We start from the raw sequence: 17,717 nt of genomic DNA on the forward strand, positions 1-17,717 counted from the left end.
GAGCGTTGGGGAGGGGGTTTGCTGTCTGTCCACAGTTCAAAGAAGGACCCTGATTATTATTCTTGAGGCAAAAGCAAAGTCATGAGACGCACAGAGAGGGACAGAAAACGAGGGTGGGTGGGGTGCAGAACAGGACTCCCCAGTGTTCCTGTCAAGTTTGGTGTCTGACTGCACGGACGCTGGCCACCGCCTCACTGCGAATGCTTGGCAGCCCTGTGTCTGGATCTTTGAAGATAACGTGTGCTATTAATAAACAAACAGAAGCAATTACTGGGAGGCAGAGGAGAGGAGAGGGATTGGATTAGGTCAGGATGAGCACCGGTTTCACTCAAGTCTAAACTGATGAGCTGCAGCACTCCAAAGACAGCAGAGATACCAATCCCTTCTCACTGACCCCCTGCACCCCCACAGCCTGCAGCCACACAGGGAGATAACACCCCTCTGTGTGTGTGTGTGTGTGTGTGTGTGTGTGTGTGTGTGTGTGTGTGTGTGTGTGTGTGTGTGTGTGCGTGTGTGTGTGTGTGTGTAGACCTGTGTGCATTTGTTTGTGTATGGTCATTTTTATATTATATCCCACAAATCCCGAAGGCCCTATATTTTATACTATACATCTTTCTATATTATGTTGCTGTTGACATTATTTATTTTAGCTTTAGTTTCATTTCTTTGGGTTTAAAGTCATTCCACTCATTACTAATACACAAGATAAAATGAGCTGACTGTTGGTTGAACCTTGTGTGTGACATCTCCCTGTTTTCTTTCCCCTGTACCATATTCACTACTAATTAAAAAATACAAAGAATGAATCTGGTTTCATCCGAATGCCACGACCTGCTCTGTTGTCCAACTATCATCTCTAGTCTTGCAAATAGCTTCTAATTAGTGATCCCTCTGGTATGTGAAGCATACCTAACCTTTTCACAGAAGAAAAAAGTAAGCAGATCCAATATTAGGTTGTGAGTGAGTGTAAGAGCGTAGGGCTTAGTGAAGTCCACAGGGTCATCAGGTGGGCACCATGACTAAGAGAAGACAACAAGACTTTTAGCATCTGAGAACCAGCCTCCTCCTTGCCAGCACCCACACACTGAATGCAATCCTCTGAAGGAAACTATACCGACTCGTGTCTGCAACATCACAAGCTAAACCACCAACAACAGCATGCAGGATAGTCCAACAAACAGTCTTTCTCAGCTCCTTCACCCAAACAACTTCAACATCTAACACTAGCTAATAATGTATTAATTCAGCCAACAATAATGACTACAGACTGTACACAGAACATGGATGTGGCCTCTAGGTTTAAAAAATGAAGCCAATGTGGAAGTGATTTGAACCCGCATTCTTTCTAACAGCCAGCAGGAGGCAACTCATCTGGTTAGTAGTCTTTGAGAAAATGACAATAATTCTCACAAAATCTGTTACTTCTATAAACATTTTTCTCATGAGTTAATGACATCAATCGCTAGTCTCTAGTTGCTTCAATACAGTATCATGTTCATTTTGTGAATTGCGGGCCGGTTTAGAGTAAAATAGATGATAAAGTAGGGTATGTTTTAGGGTGTGGCTACCTTCTGATTGAAGATATTACACTAAAGGCAGATCCACCCCTCATCCAACACGTATGGTTTCAAAAGACCAAGACAGAAACAGACAAATTTTAAACGCAAGGCTTCAATCCATTGGGTGATGGCGATGACTGCAACGTTCTATGAAAACAATGACTAGCAACAAAAACTGATGACATGTACAGCAAGGCAACATCAGGGACAGACAACAACAGCTACGACCAACAGCTAATAACCTGTTAAGCCAGCTAACAAACAGCCAGCTAATATCAACAACTAACATTAAATGGAAAAATAGGGCTCGGATTTTGGTTATGCTTTAGATTACTTTTATGTAAAAACTTAAATAATTCAGTTTTGTCATTAAAAAGAAGTATATTCAGTGCCAGTAGCAGCTATAGGCAGCGGTTTGCCGAGCTCACTCAAATGTGCATTGTGCCCACCCAATAAAAAGATAAAAAGAAAACATTTTTTGGTTCTGCCAATGTTAAAATAACACAGAAAATACCAGTATGCTTTCTCACTTCTCATTTATTGGGCAAGCGACAACCCCCCTCCAATATGAGAAGTACCAGGCAGAGTTCATCACTGAACATTTAATTCTAACTATTGTGACTTGATTGGCTAAACTGTTGAATTTGGGTGAAGTTGAATGTCAGCTGTGATTGGATGCTTGCTGTGAGCGTGTGTGGAGAGCAATGTAGTAGACAGCTGGGCTGAAGGTATGCAAAAAATCATACTAAGATTACTTTGATAGATATTGTGATGAGTCACCGTTTTAGTGCAAATGATCATTTTTACTTTTCTTTTCTACTGAGTTTTTCATTTAAATGATGCTACTTTTTGCTGCAGCCTGCACTAAACAAGCCTGTTTCCTTATATCTGGACAAATATTATTTGTAATTCGGTGCACCTTTGGAGCAACATAATGAAAACTATATGAGCTTTACCAGCAATATTTACTAAAAGTATGGAAAATAAAACTACTTATTCTGCAGAACAATATTCTCTGTTTGTGTTTTGCCATTACATATGATGTTTTTATTATTGCTGATTCATTAATGTATATGTTGTCTTTTACTGCTCTGGGCGCTCAGGGTTGAGCCAATATTAAGCACTTTATATAATGTTGAGGAGTTTGATCTACAGCACTGTGTCATATTCATAATACTGCTGCATTAATGTGTATGTTGCCTTTGACTGCTGGAGGCGCTTCAAGTTGAGCTAAATTTAACTACCTTTAATAGCTACTGTTGGGTAGAAAAATCTACAGCAATGTTTCTCAGAAGCAGGAGAATTATCTCAGTTAATCCTCCAGTTTACCACAGAAACATTCAAAGTTAGGAGACGTACAGCTTTCACTGGACAAGAAGTAAAGAACAAGAACGTAAGATCTGAACTTAAGTACAGTATTTGAATAAATGTACTGTAGTTACATCCCAGCCTCAAACCACCAAACTTGTGTTGTTTAATTCTGCATAAACCCAAGTCAAATGAAATCAACATTTAACTACACTCAAAGTTGACATTTAAACCAATCAAATTTCTGTAGATGGGATTCAATGTTCGACATAGTGAAAAAGGAAAACTTGTGCAAATTATCTTAGATCATGCAAAACAAGTAAAAACACACAAACAATCCCACTGTTCATGAAAAACCACACATGGAAACACATAATCTGCTCTAAAACATGTATGGATGGCAGCAAGCAAGTGTCCTAAGTGTTACTTTAACCTTCCTGTTGTCCTCATTTATGGGCACCAAAAAATATTGTTTCCTTGTCTGAAAAAATCCAAAAATTCAGCAAAAAAATCCCCAAAATTTCTGAAAATTTGCAAAACCTTCAGGAAGAAAATTCAAATAATTCCTTAAAAGTTTCCCTTAAAACTTTTATTTTAAAAAAAAACAACCCAAATTTGGCAAGAAAATTCTTGTAAATATTTTCAAAAAATTAGTAAAAATCTTCCAAAAAAATCCTAAAAATATCTAAAGTGATTCCATATATATCAGTAAAACATCTAATATTGTCTTTAAGAACATTCATAAAAAAATCTACCAAAATCCAGTGAAATTCACTGGATTTTGGTTGATTTTTATGTGAATGTTCTTAAGAAACATTTTCAACATTTCCTTTTTTCCACCAAAAAATGTTCAAAGATTTCCCAAAAATGTTGAAAATGTGGACATCAGAAGTTTCACTGTGAAAATATTTTTTTTTCCCACATTTTCAAACTTTAAAACGGGTCAATTTTGACCCGCAGGACAACACGAGGGTTAACCTAAATCTCTATGAGTTACACTTAGTTTTGTGAAGCATCATATACAAAATCAATAATATCAGTGAGGAGGAGATGTCAGCACCTGGTCCTAAGCCAGCAATCTACAAGTTCTGAGTCCACTTCTGTGACCTGTGGGCTACCTACTGCCCAACTTGCCAATTTAGTATTTCTACCACCCTAATATAACAAGCTAAAACCTGCCCTGAGCAGATTTAAAAACTTGACAGCTCATTTTGTACAAATTTCATGTGAGATCATCCTGGAGTGTAAGTTTGTCATAGTAGGAACAAGTGCCTCAGTACACATATTATGAGAGAGTGTGTGCATCCATTTGGCCTGTGTGTGTGTGTGTGTAGGTGTGTGTGTGGGAGGCTCAAATGTAATATGCAACAAACACACACGGAAGACAAGGCATGAATGATAAATGCACCGTAATGGAAGTCATTGTTTGGTGCTGCAGGAGAACAGCAGACCTCCTTCTCCTCCTCGCTGTCCCTTCACTGTGTCACTCAGTCAGGTTTCAGATTAAGCTGATCTAGTTAAGATTCCCACTGTGGCATCTGGAACTCCTGTCAAAGCTGCCTGAGCACTGCAAGTCCAGCATGCAGTGGGGATGACTGACACTCACTACCATGTCTCATTCTCCTCAGAGACCCTGAATAGTCAATAATTCATCAGGAAGGTATACACTCCTGCAAGAGCGTAAGGTACAGCATGAAGTGGAAACTCTCCCTCTCTTCTCCCACCCTGAGTTTATCATTTCTCGCTCAATCTAGAATTCCTTTCCCGTCCCCTTTCTTGTCGCCTCCCTCTCTTTTTACCCCTTCACTCACTCTCTCTATATTGCACCACTTCAATAATTCAAAGTGATATATAAAAGTCAATGAAATTTGCCATACCTCGGGTCATTACGATGCCTGCCAGGGATTTGTGTCGAGCGTGCGCAGGACTGCAGCCGCCCACCAGCAACCGGTACTTCTCCCTCACCAAGTGGAATATTGAATCGGCAAAGTCCTGCAAAACACAATCGCTCCCTTAATTTCTACTAGACACAATCTGTGGAGACTGACTTCCCAGGTTTAATTTTGCTGTGTAATAATCCGCGTCACTAATCTGCTCAGGTAATACAGTGAGAGGCTGCCATGAAGGTCAACTTACCTGGTTAGCTATGAGTGCAACCAGAAAAAATGTAAACACTCTCAGCATCACTACAGTGAAGATTCCCACAATTACTTATAATATCTTGATTAATATTAGACTTTGCAAAAAAAAAAAAGTTGTTACAGTCGTTATATATTATGTACGTCTATACATACACAACTGTTAAAAAAGCTTGGGGTCACGTAGAAATGTTCTTTTAAAAAAGAAGCATTTTTTTTCAATGAGTTTAAAATTAAATGAATAAGAAATCCTGTCTAGACATTGTTAATGTGGTAAATGACTGTTCTAGATGGAAACGGCTGATTTTTAATGGAATATCTCCATAGGGGTACAGAGGAACATTTCCAGCAACCATCACTCCTGTGTTCTAATGCTACATTGTGTTAGCTAATGGTGTTGAAAGGATCATTGATGATTAGAAAACCCTTGTGCAGTTATGTTAGCACATGGATAAACGTGTGAGTTTTCATGGAAAACATGAAATTGCCTGGGTGACCCCAAACTTTTGAACAGTAGTGTATTAACAATATTGCTGAATCAATGACATCTGATGATGACAGCCATGATTTAGAACCTATTTCAAGTGAGAAAACTACATTTTGGAGTGCATACACTGTCACTAGTGTACAGTGAAAGAAAACTGGTATTCGCCCAGCTCAAAACAATACAGTGGCTACTGGAGGATCTATAGAGGAGACATACAGTGGATTTAATGTTTATATCCTCATTACATAAAGGTCAAGTTGACCAAAGGGACCTAAGCTGTATAATTCCTATTGACAAATCATCCAAATGCATTATTAATGGCCTAATTTACCTCAGATAAGTATATTTTAAGTTCAGAGCAGACGTAACACAAAAAGCAAAAACATCAAATATTGACTTCTTGACACTGAAACATGAACACATTAATACGTGTGTTTTCTATATAAGCAGCTGTACAGTATGGGGATGGCATGGTGGTGCAGTGGTGTTGCATAGATGTCTCTGGGCCTGAATCTGTTGGTTCATTCTTAGCAGAGTTTGCATGTTCTCCATGTACCTACGTGGGTGTTTTCTAGGCGTCCTGTCATGCATGTCCTCCCACAGTTCAAGGACACGCGTTGTAAGTTAATTGGTGATTCTAAATTGGCTGTAAAGTGTGACTGTGAGAATGCATGGTTGTCTATCTCTGATGGACTGATGACCTGTTCACGGTGAATATAAGCTCCATCCTCCTGTGACATTATGTAGATTAACCTAATCTGGCCTCCCTTTTATTCTGTTTTCTTGTGTCATCTATTTTCCTGTCATTATTTTCATTGTTGAAGTCAGTTTCATTTGTATAGTCCTAAGATCACTACTTTGTCTCAAAGGGTTTTACAATCTATACAGCTGCTGGCATTATGTAACCTTGACTCACTGTGGTTGGAGACGAAACAGCTGTGAAACTTTGAGACTGAGAGGAAAAATAGGAAGTTAAATGCTGGTTCAAAGGTAAAAAAGAAAAAAACTGTAAAGGACTGAAACGTCAAGAGGACCAACAGAGGAGAGCTTCTCTTTCAGGTTGGATAAACATGCAATAGATGACATACTGTAAGTAAAAAGTGGACAAAAATAACCATGGCAACAGTACAAGTATGATTAGATCTCACTTTAGAGAAACTGTTTTCTTTTTACCTCGCACTTACAGATTGCCAGTTGCTTCGGTGACATTATGTAGTCTAGCAGAGTAAATGCTACTTAAAAAAAAACAACTCCCAAACCTACAAATTTAAATATTTTTCATTATGGAATTGTTGACTTTAACATCAAAATAACTGCTATCAAATGAACTGTGATGCATCAGTGTCATAGGTAGTCTCATTCTTTTTGCCAGCGTTTCCCATAATCAAAGCCACTGTTGACACTTGTCCCAGCACAAGCGCTCTGATTGTTTTCTCTCTCTGGCTTCACTGAAGTGGATGAACATGTTGGACACCGTTTTTACATCAGTTTTTCATTTCCTCCACCATCTGCCATTTGGAGACTCTGAAAGCTTCAACTCCCTTTGCAGTGAAACAACAGCTTCCTGTTTCAGCTTTGTGCCGTAAACAGGGTTTTATTTCTAACAAGTTACAAGTTATGATTTATTGGAGATAAAAAGCTAAGTAAGGGAGAAGCTATGTTCTTCCATTCATTCATCCCATTCGCAATATCGACCTCTCGAGCCAAACCCGACACTTCTCACCAGACGTCTACTAAATCCGCGCTGTTCAGCAGATGTTGCCAAGGCATCATATCCACACCACTCGGAACCTTTAATACTCTTCACTCTAGTGGTAATTAAAGACTTAGTCTCTGGGCGGCCTCCACGGCAACTGTAAAGCATAAATGGATCACCGGGAGATGGCAACAGAGTGGCAGCAGAGTGGGCCTTTTGGACAGATTGAATCCACAGTAGCTAAAAGGACATCAACAGATGCCACGGTGACAGACGTACAGAGGGGGAGAGGGGAAGAGAGATTAAGGGCGGAGAAAGACAAAGAGAGCGAACGAATTAGTGAACATATTGCACATTATAGCCCTCGTCAGAGCTGTGAAATACTCTCACAGTTGGAGCTGGCGGTCGAGGTGCTCACAGCTTGTGGTGTGGTGGGTGTTGTGTATGTATGCACATGCACATATTGCTGCTCTGACACTGGTGTCAGCCTGAAGCTGTTTTTTTGGAGAACAGAGCAGAAAATAGTGGTGAAAAGTCAGCACAGTGAATAACTTAGCATAGAGCGTCTAAGCTAAGAGTTGTGTGGTGTGTCACATCTGAGATGAGCGCAGTTATCTTTAACAACAGGCAGCTGGCAAGAAAGGCAAGAAGAAAAGACACGTTGTTTTCATGCTCTGTTTACTTTATGCTTGAGTAATTAACCTCATCTTTGAGCATGTTTGGGCCAAAATGAACAGAAAAATCAAGTGGATGGGTAGAAACCATGAATGTACTGAGAGGTTAATACTGCCAAGTGGCAACCTACGGGGCTGAAGATTGAAACCAACATGAGGTGCCAAAGACTTCAGTTCCCTAAATGGTTTAACTTTAAACTGTAACTTTAAAGCAGACATTTATGTTTACAGCTTGGTACAATAAACAGTTTTGGTGTTTATAGCGTATTACCTATTCATACCAACTGTACAGGGGAAGATTTTTCTTATAACTCACCTGTTTGAACAGTTTTGAGCTATGCATGATTAGAAGCAGGGACACTTTAAGTGACAGGTAGGTGCCATTACAGAATAGTTCATGTCAGTTTGCATGGACCACCTCAGCTCCCCTCTTATTTCACATCTTTGCTTATTTTTGGATTAGTCGGGTGTTAAGAGAAGTCAGGCACTGCTAAGATGACCACAGCCAGAGCCACCACACTGAGCTTCAAAACCACTACAGTAGGTCATCGGTTTACGACGTCCTCGACCTACGGTGTTTCACGGTTATGTCACCATCTCCCATAAATGTATAAAGAAAGTCTTGTTCCGTCATTCCCACGTACGGCTTTGCGATGTTAAAACAAATTTCACGCAGGAACTAGTTGGCGAGTGGAGCAGACGAATAAGTCATTACCCGTCGCTATACGAGGAAGATGGCTTTGTTTACATTCGCCGGTTGTATGCCGCATTGGATTGTGCTACATTCGCTTTCTTTCGTTTGTGTTGTTTTTTTGGAAACTTTTTGCCCTTCATTATGGCTCCCAAGCAGAAGTCAGACTCTTCTGATGGCAGTGCTTCGAAGAAAAGGAAAGCCATGGAAGTGAAATTAGATATAACCGCTCGGAAAAGGGCAAAACACTGATGAACATCAGCCAGTTGCTTGGCCTAAGTCGCACAACTGTTTCGATGATCATCAGCGATAAAAGCGGATACTTCACCATGTAAAAGGATCTGCTCCTCCACTGTGTTAGCGTAGGTGAGTGACATAGGTACTTATGTACATATGTGAGTTCCGACGCGCGGCGAAAATTGTGTTACGTCGTGGCGTAAGAACGGAATTCCAACGTAAGTCGAGACCCCCCTGTATTCAGGAAACCTGTGTGTGACATCACAGAGGTTTTGTCAGTCTTTATATACAGTGCTTGAATCTAAGGAAACTAATCAGGTTTGCTGCTAATTTTTCCCAGCGGTCACTCATAATATTGCAACAAAAAAATGCCCTGCAGCCCCAAAGGCTTTCCCTGCATATGGCTTTAAATGGTGAACTAGACACCATCCAACTGCAAGTAAAGCTAGTTTGTACTTTATTATGAATTTTTCATCCATGACAGTTTCTTATTTAAGCAAGTGACATTCATTTTCATCACTGCTGAGCATAAAACACTTGTGGAAGCTAGTAAAGTCTTTTGGCTCATGTGCCAGGCACGTAGTTTTCATTCAAGTGAGAGGGTGCCATCTTTGGCCAGATGGCAGCCCTCATTCCCGTACCCAGTTCTGCTGAATACATCCACAGCTAGATATGCATAATTATTCCACACTCAGCCAGCCAAGAACATCCAGAAGTCAATTAATGTTACAAAGACCCACCCTTGCAAACAGCATCCACTGACAAAATGATTGCTTGCATAAAAATGATCTTTTAAAAAAATCCAACATAAAAGTTTTAAATACCTAAAATGAAATATTTTCATGTACATTTTGCTTTAGTCTTGTCAAGTCATTTAACAGCAGAGAAAGTAGTAAAATGCAATGCTAACAGCCATTATCATTGTAAACTACATATCTTCACTTTAGGTGTATTTCTGTGCTACTGCCAAGCAAATTTGAAGGGAGCTCATGAAATGTCATAAAAAATATAAAAAACTAAATGTGGATTAGATTTGTTTACATTAACTGTTCATGAACATTTAAACTAAGCAGCATAGTGTCAGAAGGTGGTGGTATATGTCACATTACACATGGCTGTAAAAAAATGAGTAGAAGTTTGCCAACTGTTAAAAAACCTAAAAGAGGAAGAAGAAAAAACTAAACTTTGCCCATTCATGAGAGAAATTTTTTGAAAAATGTAATTTCATCTCTCATGAAGCACATTTACCATTTTTTGAAAAAGTCAAAACCACCTCAAATGAGTATAAAAACTTGTGCAAAACTAAGAAATGTTATTTTTTTCCTTTCTAGAATTTTGCTTTTTCCAATATTTTTTTTCTCACGCAACACTTGTTGAACTTGACAATGTTCCTAAAATGGCTAAATGGCTACAGTAATTCTTTTCAACAGTTCTTTGACTTAAGACAGTGTCAGATAAAAGCAGCCCTCTCATTCTAACTGGTGACTCTTGTTATGACAGCTGAAATGAAAATGTTTGTTACTAGATTATTAAGTAACTCTTGGCTAAATAATAAACAGAGCTGGTTTGACACCCAGGAAATACAGTAGAACCACTCCACTGTCACAAAGCTGAAGCCTAAACCAACAGATTATGTTTTGAAGAACAGCAAATACGCAATTTTGTGCCGATTAAATAAAAACCTGAAGATAATTTTTCCTGAAAGGGGAGAGAAAGCCAGACTTGTTTTGTTGTTATTTACTGGATTTTCATGAGCCCCAGTGTTGCAGAATGTGATTCAGTACGACAGCAGTAAAATGTGTGACAAATGTGAAAAAAACCTGCCTTGTTTCTTGTACCTGAAAGTGACATCCAATTAATTCGAACAGAATCCTGCTTGGCTTGGCAGCGTCAGCTGGTGTCGGGCACAGTCTGAACCCAGAGTCAAGTCCTCCATCCCTCCTAAAGGCCTTTTCATTGATGACATTACAGAGGTGAGGGAAGGTGGCAGCTCAGAAAGGCTTGGAGAGCAAAGGTGGAATAGACCCTGGCAAACGGCCCAGCCTTTCCTCCCTCCCTCCATCCTCCTTCTCCCTCTCCTCTGCTCCCCTTCATCTATTCATGTTCTCTTTCCATTTTTTAAGTCCTTGCCTTTTCATTCCTTCTCTCCTCCCACTCTCCCTCCTTTAACCACCCTGCCTCGTCCATTGTCAGGATTCTCTGTCCCTCATGCTGCTTTGTGATAGAGGGCAGTGATGTGCCAGGAACAGGAAGCCAACAGTGAGTCAGGGAGCCTGTAATTTTCTCATCCTGGGAGTCGGAGTGGGGAAACATCATCATCTACATCACCTGACTCACAAGAAAAACAGGCTGTGATTTAAAGCTGTTCTCCTTCTGCTTTTCTCAGTCTGTTTAAATCAGATAATATTAAAATACATACACTTGTCTGTCTCTGTTTCCCCTATCATCTTCCATACATACGCAGACTCACACACACACCATCTTTCCTCAGTGGGCGAGTTGAGTGCCACCTTCAGTGTGGGCCTAATGTGGCAGAAAAACGGGGCCAAGGACCTCGCTCCTCCGCCAGACAGAACATCAGTGCGACCTGCCACACAGCGAGAGGAGGGCCGGCTGGCTTCCTCCTCCATGAGTATCAAGGTTAGTGCTGCTCCACTATAGCTACATTTGGGATTTTGGCTTTCAAAATCTATTTCAGGTATCGGATGTAGGCTCCACTCAGAGCACGGCTCAGAAAACTGCTGTGGTGGCTGTTGTGTTGCTCACCCCACCTGGTGTCTTTCCTGCATTAGTTCTGACCAATTTACTTAGCAATTCCTCTGGGCGTCCTCGGAGAATTAGCAGCAGTAGTTATTTAGTAACTCCTTCAGCTGCAATGGATGAAATTTATAGCAGTAAAATCACAATCTGCCCAAATCCAGACGAGGTGCTGAAGTGACAAAACAACAAAAGAACTGATCTACTGACCTGTGATCTGTTTTATATTTTGTCACGTCATGTGTTTTGGGTCAGTCAGACAGCTAATCTCCAAAAACAGTACTTGAGATGGAGTAAATTCTGATCAGAGATGGTTTTAAGTCAGATATTGAAATAATGAGAGGACACATGCATTATATTTACTCCTCCCATGTGTAACTATATTAATTTCACATCTATGGAAACAGCCTCCACAGGGTCTGTCCCCTGTGATGATGGCAGCTACAATTTTACTGAAATGAGTCATTCTTCCAGCAGCTTATACACTGAGCTGTTGTAGCATTTATTTGATCCTCGATCAGTTCCACCATGGAATGATATGTGCAGGTGAACATTGACATAAGTGCATAAATGTGATTAATTAATTTCTTTTAGTTTGTTGGTGGTTGGTTGCTAACTAGATGTCACTGCTGTCAGTTAACTTTTGCAACAAAACTGCTCTTCCTCTGCCTTTTAAAGCTGGGGTAAGTAATTTTTTTGATATCACTGTGTGTCAGTTTGGCAAAAGTGAAACTAGATTTCTGCACCTTGTCATGGCTCAGATTGGAAAATCTAACCCTTGGCTGAAGGCTCTTGCCAATGACAAAAGTTTTTAGAGAGATGGAATCATTCCTATGGACTGTTGTGATGCTAATGTGCATACACTGCCCTTCAAATGGTAAAGAGCCTGATGCAGTGGCAGAAAATCCTGCAGAAAAAGCTACTCCAGCACTGGTGGGAGTTCAAATTATAGTTATTGTTTGCCTTTTCTAGATTTCTGCCTACCAGTTACCAAATAGCTTCCAGTGCAAACACAAACAGACTCTGAACTTGGAATGTAGGATGACAAAAATGATTGTTGTCAGATTTGTGATTTGACAAGAAGACACACACACACACATATATATATATATATATATATATATATATATATATATATATATATATATATATATATATATATATACACATACAGCTACAGCAGGACAAAAATATCATTCTGTCATTAGGTGTGAAGGAACCTCAGTAAATGCTGATAATACAGAGCAGCATTAACGTTCCTAAAGGCATCTGGAATGTAAGTCCTATAGTCACTCTCCTCCTTTTATCTGTTTTTCTCTCTACTTTAGAAAGATTTTAGCAGCGTATTTCTCAACAACTTCCACAAGCTAGTTACTAACTTGGTCTGTCTGCTATTTGGTGCAGGACAAGCAGCTTGGAGTGGGTTTACCACAGCTGGTAAAAACAGCTATCTGCTTTGGCTGAAGACAAAAATTTTAAAGCCGCAGGTTGCAAAACCAACACAACAAGCTAAAAGACACAACAGATAAAGCCCCGTAGAGCTGAGAGGAACTGCAGATTTATCTGCAAATTCTCTGTCTGTCTTTCTGCTATGTGCAAATCCTTTCACATGTACAGTCAAGTGTTCAATTGTCAATATCAACAGATCTATTAGAGCAACTTTAAGTTAGAAATCAAAAACAAAACTTGCGTCTGCTGTAAAGTTCTGGTGTTCAAAATACTTTTGAGGAACCCTGAGTGAGAGAATGAATGAAGTTTTAAATACAGATGGGTCTCGACTTGCGTAAGAATTCTGGTCCTACGGCGTAATGTAAGTTGGAACTTACATGTGTACATAAGTACCTATGTCACTCACCTACGCTAACACAGTGGTAAAATCATAATCCTAATGCCATAATGACGGGCAAAAAGTTTCCACAAAAACACCACAAACCAAAGAAAGCGAATGTAGCACAATCCAATGTGACGTACAACTGGCGAATGTAAACAAAGCCGTCTTCCTCGTATAGCGCAGTGTGACGACATATTCGTCCACTCCGCTCGGCAAATAGTTCCCTCGCAAAATTTGTTTTAACGTCGCAAACGCTGTACGTTGGAATGGTGGAACTAGATTTTCTCAATAAATTTATGGGAGATGGCAACGTAACCACGTAACACTGTAGGTCGAGGACATCGTAAACCAAGAACCTACTGTAACAATAAAAATCTTAACATATTTGTATTGATCCATCCATCCATCCATCCCTGCTTTCTTTCCCCTCTCCTTGCCTTCCCCAACTGTTTGTGCATGTAAACAGTTCAGCATTTTTCTCCAAGGTAATGTGGAATGTCACCAACAATACTCCTGCTGCCTTCCCTCTGAAGTCAATATTGTGCCAGAAACACAAAATGTCAACGGGGAAATTTTCTCTGCTGCTGCTTGACCTAGAAGTCTGTGCATGCTGGTAGGGGTGACGGCATGTGTGCGAGGCAGAAAAAAATGCTCAACTGTATAATTTATTGTTTGACGCTACCGCCCCCCAAAGGGAAATAATGACAGAAGACTCCAGATTCATCACTGATTGCGTTTTAAGGCCTTCCATAACGTTCTCCATATGCTTCCGCACATTGTGCCTCAGTTAATCTGGTGAAACGTGGAGTGTAAAACTGAGGCAGCCATGTTGAGTTTGTGTGTCTGTGTGTGTGTGTCTGCCGCTTCTCTATGAACATCACTGCCTGATTTTACCCCACCCTCAGGGAAAAACACATGCACACTTCAACTTGCCACCATCACCACCTTATCACCCGCCTGCAGAGCGGCCCAGGCAGCATAAAAACGGGGCCATGTCTTATATTTCTTTATAGAGGTATTTAACAATTCATTCTCCCGAGTTTTAATAGTGTCTGCCCTCTGCCTCCATACCCCACCTCCCCCCACCGCCTCCGCCCAGCCTTCCTTCTCCCCGTCCCTCGCCTGCCGCCAACCATGAGGCTTTTGAAAATGGATATCTATTCATTTGGTGGAAACGCTGCCTCTGGGGGCTTTTTAGATTCTCAAAAAGCCAGACTCCTCACAGCGAGACAGATTTCCCTCTTGTTTGTTCTCCATGTGGCACATAGCATCACTCTCACTACTAAATCTTTCGCTCTTTCTCTCACTGTCCTCCCAATCTGTATCATAAGAAGAAAGGGGGAAAAAGCAAAACAGATATGTCAGCGCTCAGATCTCTTTTGAGCAGTTGTTCTGCTGTCTTGCCTTTTGTTGACAGTAAAAGATGCCGTTGTGCCATGTGACAACAACAAAGCTCAACCCAGAGAAGTTGAACTGTGTACAGATTTGGAGGGTGCTGTGAAACGCTCATGCACCTTGCCTCTAACCACAGCCAACCTTTTCTTCTGCTGAAGCCAGATGGCCCTGCAGCCTGTGAAACAATTTTCACTGGTGCGCATGTCTGTGTTTGTGAATCAAACAATTTTGTCCTGAACAGCGGGGCCTTGTCCGTCAGATCAGGCAGCTGGGCAGCACCATGCGGCCGTCGTCATCATAACAAGACTTTTTTCCCCTTTCAAACCACATGCTTGATGTCGACGAGCGAGAACAAAGGCAGATGAAGGAGCATGAGAGAGACAGACAGAGATGGTGCAATTGATCTGTCTTTGCCACAGCTCACCCCACCCTCTTTCCCCAGTGTGGGTGAGAGAGGGGGGAGATGCGATGCTGCACCACAGGTTTCCAGCAGCAAAGCAGAGCTCAAACAGAGATTCCTCATTAGGCTTGAAAAGGTAGAAACCAAGGCGATAAGCCTGGTGCATGTGTTAAGGATCAGAGTCGAGGATGGGCTTCCACAAGAATGATAGCCTCATTCAAAAACCAAGGACACTACTTCCTAGTGATGATGCTAAACATAGACATGGTTCGGTATTTCTTAGATGTTCTCCATTTGGGGTTGCAATCAGTCCCCCTGTCCCAGTTCTTCTCTAAAGATCACTGTACAGAAAAATGCATAACAGAGGAAAGGCACAACTAAGAATATACAACAGGGTTTGTAGCCACGCCAGCAGCATTTTCACCATCAAGAGTGAAATATTGTAATTCAATGGACTAGAATGGAACTGGATCATCAGGTCAAAAATGCCCAGTAAGTCATCCATCCATCCATCCATCCATCCATCCATCCATCCATCCATCCATCCATACACCGCTTAATCCTCATTAGGGTCACAGGGGGGCTGGAGCCTATCCCAGGTAACTTGGAGCAAAGGCAAGGGACACCCTGGACAGGTCACCAGTCTATCACAGGGCTGACAGCAAACAATCATAAAACAGACAATCATACTCGCATTCACACCTACAGACAGTTTAGAATAATCAATTAACCTGAGCATGTTTTTGTACTATGGGAGGAAGCCAGAGTACCCAGAGAAAACCCAGGGAGAACATGCAAACTCCATGCAGAAAGATCCTGGGAAGGAAGGGACGTGGACCGGGGATCTTCTAGCTGCAAGGCCACTGTGCAGCCCTCCAGAGGTCAGTCAGATCAAACCGAAAACAGCTAAACAGCTCCAAGATGGACTGTCATGAATTTCGTACAGACATTAAGGGTTTCCAGAGGATGAATCCCAATAACTTTGGTGAATTCTGCTTTTTTTGTGGCTTCAAAGCACATCAAAGGCTTCACTAATTTTGTAAAGTATCTCTGCATACACATGATTCAGTGTAGACATTCATGGTCCCCAGATGATGAATACTACTGGCACATCATCTAGCATTACATTCGTTTGACATTTGTAGTTAATAATGAAACGCACTGACTAGTGTGGATTGCTATGAAATTTGGTAAACAATTTCATGATCCTCAGAGGATGAATCCTAAAGACAATGGTGATCTTTGTTTTTTTCTGTAGCTCTGGCAGCAGGTCAAAACTTTCACTAGTCTAGTAAAATATCTCAATTTGTACTTGGATGGGTTGGAATACTGTTTGATTAGGATTTTGATGGTTCTCAGAATGAATTCTTCTGACTTCTTTTGACATTTGATCTCTCAGCATCTACTTAATGAATTAATTTGAGAAGTTGCTCAAATCAAGAAAGACTTTCCTCACTCCCAGAAGATGAATCCTAATGATTATGGTGGTTGGCTATTTTTCTCTAGTTCTATCAGCAAGACAAAATGTCCATTTAATCAATAACTCACCACAACATGTAGATGATGGATTGGAACACAATTTGGTACAGACATTCATGTTTCTACTGCTGACACACTTTATCTAGCACCTTCATAACATTCCACATTTTTGATTATTAATGAAATGTGTTCTATTTGGTGGATTGCCCTAGATTTGGTAAACAAGGGTTTGAGACATTCACGACCCTCTCAGATTAACTCTAGTGATCCTTGTATTTTTCCTGTCAGATGAAAATCTATTCAATACTTTAATTTATGAAAAAACACCTAGTGTCAGACTTCGCTGTATGGGCCTCAACAGCTTATTGTTGGCACACAAACACACCACTGTAAGACGTTAAATGTGTTAAACTTTACACTTGCTACACATCAGCCTTTGAGCGCTGTCACTGTAAACATGAAAGCATCCTGTTTCTTCACAGTATTGCTAAAAACACAGGGATGATTATAAGGAGCTACAAACACACTCTCAAGAGACAACAGACAATCGCTCAAAGCATCTTATCTCACATCATGTTGAATCACAAGTACAGCTGAGGTTCTTTTTTCACCCTCTGGACAGTATCTCAAAATACAATCAGGGATTTTATGACTAACAATGATACTGCCATATGTAGAGCATTAAAAAAATATTATCTCAGGCATGTTTTATCTGTGCAGAGAATAAGAGCTAGTAGTTCATGGATGACACACTATTGTTAAACTGTCTAACCCCAAACTTTGGTCACAGCTAACTTCATATGTCCCCTGATTGGTTACATCTGCTCAAAGCTGCTAATGCTCTTAAGCCTAAATCCAAACATTAATTTGGGAAATGAAACCCCAACATTCAAGCCAAAACGAACTGAATCATAACCACCGACCGCAGATGTTAAGCGCGACTGACTCTGAAACTCATTATCAATCTAAATTCTCTTCATCTGATCAAACAAGGCCAGCCAGTTACGACAACATAGATGCTATCAGGGCCTGGTCCATCTGTGGCGCCATGTTTGGTGTTGGTTG

General features: G+C 40.7%; 1 protein-coding gene across 3 annotated transcripts in view; it reads right to left on the bottom strand.

The window, feature by feature from the left end:
* adarb2 (adenosine deaminase RNA specific B2 (inactive)) overlaps window positions 1–17,717 on the bottom strand; it is a 309,605-nt gene that overhangs the window by 47,729 nt on the left and 244,159 nt on the right. For all 3 annotated transcript variants that reach the window (XM_023265439.3, XM_055006882.1, XM_035946031.2), the window contains exon 4: window positions 4,745–4,859. In XM_023265439.3, coding sequence (XP_023121207.2) covers window positions 4,745–4,859 — 115 coding nt within the window. The remainder of the gene's footprint in view (window positions 1–4,744; window positions 4,860–17,717) is intronic.

The sequence above is a fragment of the Amphiprion ocellaris genome, chromosome 22 (genome assembly GCF_022539595.1).
Source record: "Amphiprion ocellaris isolate individual 3 ecotype Okinawa chromosome 22, ASM2253959v1, whole genome shotgun sequence".
NCBI classification, from domain to species: domain Eukaryota; kingdom Metazoa; phylum Chordata; class Actinopteri; family Pomacentridae; genus Amphiprion; species Amphiprion ocellaris.